We start from the raw sequence: 7344 nt of genomic DNA on the forward strand, positions 1-7344 counted from the left end.
CAACTCCATCACTTATTGCAACGTTGCACATGTAGATGGAGAGATCATGTCTGTGATGGACGAGGCGACTGGAGAGACACAGACAGGCAGACAGACAGACACAGACAGGGTATAGTGAATGGAGGCCGGGTGAGCTGAACTCGGCCTCAGGGGGCTCCTGGTAGACGGACCGTTTCTCCCCGCTTGGCCGCTGTAATGACGAGCAGCAAACTCATTCTGCAGGACAAACAAACCGCTGGGACGAGCCTCAGCTCTCCCTCTCTCTCCCTCTCTCTCTCTCTCTCTCCCTCTCTCTCTCTCTCCCTCTCTCTCTTTCTCTCTCTTTCTCGTTAACAGCGCTCCCTGCTGGAAAATCTTAAACCCTGCTGGAATAAAAGAAGTTTGAGCAATTCTTGATATTATATTCTTGTTTATTATTTGCAGGAGAGAAAGTCAACAAAGCCAAAGCATCTTCAAATTTGAGGCATGATGATAATGATGATGATGATGATGATGATGACGATGATTGTTGAAGGGATGGACAGGAGGACTCTTGCACACTTACTTTAATGTGGTGAGAAATACAATATTGTCTTGATTTTTGTGATCTAAGTTAATAGATAAAAGGTTTTTTTCCAACTTGTTTGACTTATACATAAATATAAGTTTATTTATTTATAGATATTTATGTGTGCGTGTGTTTAAACATGCAGTAGTTGATAATTATACGATTTTTCTTCTTAATTAAATGGGAGAGAAAAAGCTGCAGTGCTCTCAAAATATGTATTTGATCAAATTTGAATGTAAGTTGTTCATTACATACAAAATAGATTCCCCCCCCCCCCCCCCCCCCCAAAAAAAAAACAAGATAAACAATGAATTAGTGTTATAAAAAACAGCTTCTTTCAGCCATGCAGCCTCAGTGTTGCAGATCGGTGGCCAGAAAGGTTGCGCTTTGATTGACAGCTGTGATGTGCTTCCCCGCATCCCGACTAATTTTGACAAATAGCTTCGCGTGCGCAGCATCGCAAAGTGCAGCGGCGTGAAATGAGCTTTAATCACCGCCACTTACTGCAGCTCTGACGGCGTTGGTGCCTTTGTCTCGCTCCGGCATGCAGGAGCCGACCCGTTTGGTTTGCAGATGAGCTGAATGTGTTGCCACCCAAAGGTGAACATCTCTTACGGTCTGTGCACGATGTGTACAGATGCACGAGACACTTGCTTGACCTTCTGTGCCCTCCGCATCTCGTCTGCAAGAAGGAAGATGACAAAAAAACACATCTCTCTGTCTTCTACATTCCTGTTGGATTCAGATGTTGAAGCATTTAAAGTTAAGTGAAGTTTGAGTTTCAGATGTATAATGTACCTCAGAGACATTTAGGGTCAACTTACCTGAGACCTCCAAAATCCAACTGATCCAAACACGATGACCACTTTCAATTAAGAAAATTGTGCTTATTTATGCATATTTATGCTTATTTTGGTGAAAAGGACAAACACCTTGCTGCTTGGCTGCACAAGCCTAAAACTAAACAGGTATAATAATACTGCTCCAATAATCAAGTATTTCCATGTCCAATAGTCTGCTGACTGATTGAATAACTCACATCAATATTTACATTTTATTTGGTTTGTGTGAAGTGGGAGTTTTCCTAAATGACCTACACATTTTGTGACTATGTACTTTATATTTTTATTTAACTCTACACTGACCTCCCTGACAGGTTAGCCCCACATGGTTTACTTTCATGTTTGTGCACTTCTTTTGATTTTTGTATTTAACGTATCATTTACTCCATCCGTCAATAAAAACCTATAATTTCCGTACAGTGGTCTCTGGCTCCAGTTTACTCTGGTGGTATATCACCAGGTCACATATACATTATTATTTTTTTATTTGTTTCCTTTTTTTTTTAAACTTCTTATTTTCCTCATAACTTATAATCTATTAAAGCTCCACTTTTAGTCCTTTCATAGATGTATGACAGAATGCACTTTTAGTATGAATGTTTTTCTCCAGGTTCAAGTCCTCAAAGGAATTGCCTCCACAGGGCTCTCAACATGGCAAAAACCTCCGGGTTTGAAAAGTGAAGCCAATGTGTTGAAAGTACCTTAAACTTACATTAAACCTTCAGTAAAGTATGTTTCATGTGTTTGACCACAATCTCAGTTATGTAAAAGAATAATGACATATTTCCTTATTGATTATGATACTTTATTTTAACATGGAAAATAGTACATCATGATAGAATACTATGCAGAAAGAACAACATTCCTGCGATAAAGAAGCTCTGGTGCTTTCTCTCTTTAAGACCCATGTAGAGGAAGAGAAGACTTCAATTAAAAAAATACATCAATGACAATGTTCATCAAACATTTAGAGCTCATAGCATTTTACATTTTTCTGCAGATAAATATTAGTTCAGGTAAACAAAGATCATCATGAGCAGTGAGAGCCTCCATGACTAAACAGACAGGAAGGAGCGCCACCTACAGGAAGTCAAAAATAATGAAAAGATGTCAAAGTGTCGCCCACAAAGTTTGATTGACAGGTGAAGAAAAGTCTGCTCTCAGCGACAATGATGGAAACAAAATAAGTGTAACAATTAAAACACAGACTTTTAACCAGTTGTCCCTTAAATCACTTTGGTCTATTTGAGTTTACAGAACTCAACAGTGTCTCGAGGACAAAGAAACACGAGTCCGGCATAGAGAGGCTGAGTGAAACTGGTCTGGACTCTGTGGAGGAGAGTCATGGTTTTAGAGACGCTGTAGAAGGACAGAATACCTGCACCGTGATCCAGGTACACTCCTATTCTGGAGCACTGAGGACCTGAGACGGGTGTTTGGATATTGTTGTACCGAAAGATAAAACTGTTATTGTTATAATGTAACGACCAAGATTTGTTATTGGATCCAAACTGACATTCATTCAAGCGCCCTGTTCTGCTGATGTCCTTGTATGAGACTGCTACATTAACTCCTGTTCCTTTCCACTCCACCTCCCAGTAACAACGTCCAGTCAGACTCTCTTTACTCAGGACCTGAACACATGAAGTGAAACTCTCTGCGTGTCTATACAACAACTCTTCTTCTTCTTCTTCTTCTTCTTCTTCTTCTGTGCTAGAATAAAACTCAAATATTGCTTTTCTGTTCCCCTTTAATAACAGATTTCCGTGTGCTGTGTTTGGATCCAGAGTGATTTCATGTGAATATCCTAATAATCCATCTCTGGTCGTGGGCTCTGGTTGTAGCAGTAAAACGTCCACTTTAGTCACCGCCAGTGAGACGTTTGTCCACTTGTCCTGCAGAACGTTCTGTAGTTTATCTCTGACTTCTGAAACAGCCGCTGTCACGTCCTCAAAGTATCTCAGAGGACGGATGATGATGCTGGATGAGTCTGTAGACTCACTGAGTGGTGACAGTGAGGGGTAGTGGTGGAGAAGCTGGTTGGTGGTGGAGAAGCTGGTGTGAGAGCTTCTGCAGCTCAGCGTCGTTCCTCTTCAGCTCAGTGATCTCCTGCTCCAGCTTCTCCTGAAGCTCTTTGACTCGACTCACTTCAGTTCTCTGCTGGGATCTGACCTGCTGCGTCACATCAGAGCTTCTTTTCTCAAAGAGACGGATCAGCTCAGTGAAGATCTTCTCACTGTCCTCCACTGTTTTATCAGCAGAGAGATTGATGGCCTCCACCTCCTGATGGAGCAGCTTCACATCTTTCTCTCTGTCCTGGATTCTCTGCTGGATGTTTAGTCGACTCCCCTCCAGCTCTCTCTGCCTCTCGGTCCTTTCTGCTGCAGCTGAGACTGTGTCGTGGCCTTTGTGTTCATCCATTAAGCAGAGATAACAGATACACTGCTGATCAGTACGGCAGAAAATCTTCATCACCTCATCGTGATGCGAGCAGATGTTCTCCTGGAGCTTGTTGGAGGGCTCCACCAGCTTGTGTTTCTTTAATGGAGGTACATCATAATGACGCTGAAGGTGTTTCTCACAGTAAGAAGCCAGACACACCAGACAGGACTTGAAGGCCTTCAGTCTCCTCCCAGTGCAGACATCACAGGCCACATCTTCAGCTCCAGCATAGCAGTGATCAGCAGGAGCAGCTTGGAGTCCAGTCTTCTTCAGCTCCTCCACTAAATCTGTTAACATGGTGTTTTTCACCAGGACAGGCCTCGGTGTGTAGGTCTGCCTACACTGAGGGCAGCTGTGGAGTTTATTCTTGCCCTCTTTATCCCAGTGGGCTTTAATACAGCTCATGCAGTAGTTGTGTCCACAGGGAATAGCCACCGGATCCTTCAGTAGATCCAGACAGATGGAACAAGAGAAGCGTTCCCGATCCAGCTGAACTCCTCTCTGCGCCATTTCACCTCTCAGTAGCAACGCCTGTCTGAGTTTCACTTCCTCAGACTTTGACTTCTGATCTGAACAACATGTGATGGTTCAGTGAAAGGGGCGTGTCAGCTCCGTCGCTTCACCACCATGTTGGTTACACCCATCTTTAAAACTGTAGATCTGAAGGGGAGGGAACCAGGAAGTATGTGGACAGAGTGCAGCTGTCTGTGTTTGAGAGCAGGGGGAAGAGGGAGGGGCTTATCGAGCTGCCGCTCCATTACAGGAAGAGGAGCAGTGCTGTGAATGTGAACTCTGTTCCCTCAATTACAGACAAAGCCTTTGTTCAAATCTGCTCCAGATTTTAAATAATTTCCGTTTCTTAATTTCAAAATATGTCTTGGCTTCTCAGGCGTATTTCTCTACAAATGTTCCTCAAGTTATGTTTCTCAAATTCTTCAAGATCTGTTATTTGTTGCAACTCTGAATCCAGAAGCACATGAAGAACCAGACGAGCTGCCCTATGTAATTAATTAGTTGATAAATGTTTCTGTCAAATGAAGAAATTACATAAATGTGGTAAGGCAGGCAACAGGCAGCCTGTGATTAGGACCCAGGCAAAGGGGCAGAGCTTATAAAAAGGGGTGGGAAGCTCACCTGGGCTTTTCTTCCTGGGTAGTCAGACACACCTGAGAGAGCACACAGTGATAGAGCAGCCATTTGTGTCACCTTAGTTTGCTGTGAACAGGTACATTGTGTTTGGTTTGTGTGAAGTGGGAGTTTTTCTAAATGACCTACACATTTTGTGACTATATACTTTATGTTTTTATTTAACTCTACACTGACCTCCCTGACAGTGCAGTTTAGCCCCACGTGGTTTAATTGATGTATTAAATGTATAGTTTTACTCCATTCGTCAATAAAACCTATATTTTCTGTAGTATTCTCTGGCTCCAGTTTACTGTGTGTGTGTGTGTGTGTGTGTGTGTGTTTTATATCATATCACCAGGTCTCATCTTCATCAGGACAGAACACACTCAGTCTTTGGATTAGCAGCTGAGTCCGGTTCGATTTAGTTTTACATTATAGATGTACTTAACTCTAAATCCATTATTATTTTGATTATAACTCAAAAGTATCCATAATCAGAATGAATGATTATTCACATATTCTGCACACAATATTTGTAATTCTATTCAGACCTTCAGAGAATATAACAAAAATAACTTTTTGAGTTTGTTGAACACAGAATTTGAACAAAAACACTGTACTTTAATAATTAGGCCTGCAGTTAATACTTATTTCCATCGCCAATTAATCTAAGACTATTGATGTAGTTTTATTATAATGGTACTATGAAATGTATAAAAGAAATAGTGTATATCACATTTTCTAAAAGCCTGATGTCCTCAACAAACCCGCAGATATTCAGTCGTCTGCAGCCCGTTGAGCTTCTTTTCATTTTATTTCATTATAAGAAAACTGCATGTCTCAAGGTTCCCACTTGAAATGCACATCGTTTTGTTGTTCCGCGGTCGAACCCATCAGCGAAAAACTGTGCTTTTATGAATATTCATAACGACTGCAGAAGGTCTCCCATTTGCACAAAAACCTCCCACGCTGCATGCGTTTGCCTTTTATTGTGCTTTTATTGTGCTTTTGGGTAAAAGCAGCAATACAACTGTTAATTATGAGCACATTTTCATTACCATGACATTACGGTAGTCTCTTACTTTTTTTTTTAAACAGCCCGCCCACCCCCACCCAGCTGTTATCTCTGCTTCTCACTCTCCCGCCTCACGATCTCATCACCAATTTTTCCTGTAATTACACATAATTGGTTTTCTGCACCGAAAATCATTTATGCGGATAATTTCTCATTTGTCTCAGCGAGGGGAAAAAAATGAAGAGAATGTTAGATTACAGATTTACGCTTTAACGGAGCTCAACGTGGCACATTCATGCTCCTGTGTGTACAAACTGGGTTTTTTTTCAAATAATTCAAAATTAATTCAATTTCCAATAAATCAACATATAAAGATGACTAAAGTGAAACGTTTTCTTAAATGTAAGAGACATTCCAAACAGTTCTGAGGGTTTATGCTGGAAACAAAAAAAGATATTTAGTCAATTTTATAAACTACTATATAAAAGGAATAGCAGTTAACTGAAATGTGCACGTTAAACCATGAACACTAATGTTTATGCTTTTTTGTATGCATTTGTAGGAAGTAACGTGTAGTTTTCTGTATGATTGACATTCACTGGACTGGAGATCATGACCCGACTTCGAGAAACATGCAGTCCTCATATTTTCATACAAAAGTACTTTGCTTTAAATATAACATGCACTTGTGTGACTATTTTGGACAGACAATACTGTGACTTTTTACTATAGTTTGGCTTTTTAAAGATTTTTTTCAACAAACTATATGATTTATTTTGGGAAATGCAATACTCTGACTTTCTTTTACGACTTTCTTTTGACTTTACCATAACTTTTTATTAAAAGTTTTATGACCCATCAATGAGATTTTTCAACATACATGTGTCGCCTTTAAGGCATTTTCTATTTCGTTTTTGTTTAATTGTTGTATTAATTTCAAGACAACTAATAGCAATATGATTTTCTTGTTCGTGCCATCACTTCCGGTTAAATCACTTCCGTTTCCGGCACTTCCGGTTAAATAATGGGGGGGACAGAAGCCATTGCCAACTCTTGGGAAAGATTCAGTCTTCAGAGAAATATGCCCAACCACATGAGGAGGACTGAAAAGTGTCTTAATTTTCTTATTTTAATATGTGGCTATATAAAGTATTTATTATTTAGAATTTTTTTATTTGTTATCATTATTGCTTCAATATGGACAAGACACATGAAAGAAGCACTGGACTAAATGCCACAAAAAAAGATTTATTTGTGTTACATTTGCAATTTTGTTCAAGTTCAATAAACAGATGTTCATATAGTCATTTGTGACATTTGAATGCATTCACATATATACATATGCGGCATGCTATAAACTACCACTCCTC

General features: G+C 40.1%; 1 protein-coding gene across 1 annotated transcript; it reads right to left on the reverse strand.

The window, feature by feature from the left end:
- Positions 1–2172: 2172 nt before the first annotated feature.
- On the reverse strand, positions 2173–4395 carry LOC117746996 (tripartite motif-containing protein 16-like). Its single transcript, XM_034556364.1, is given in 2 exon segments — positions 2173–3434; positions 3436–4395. Coding segments are annotated over 2 exon segments (1710 nt in total). The 5' UTR covers positions 4342–4395; the 3' UTR covers positions 2173–2630.
- Positions 4396–7344: the final 2949 nt, after the last annotated feature.

This window comes from Cyclopterus lumpus, chromosome 17, assembly GCF_009769545.1.
Source record: "Cyclopterus lumpus isolate fCycLum1 chromosome 17, fCycLum1.pri, whole genome shotgun sequence".
In the NCBI taxonomy this organism is placed as follows: domain Eukaryota; kingdom Metazoa; phylum Chordata; class Actinopteri; order Perciformes; family Cyclopteridae; genus Cyclopterus; species Cyclopterus lumpus.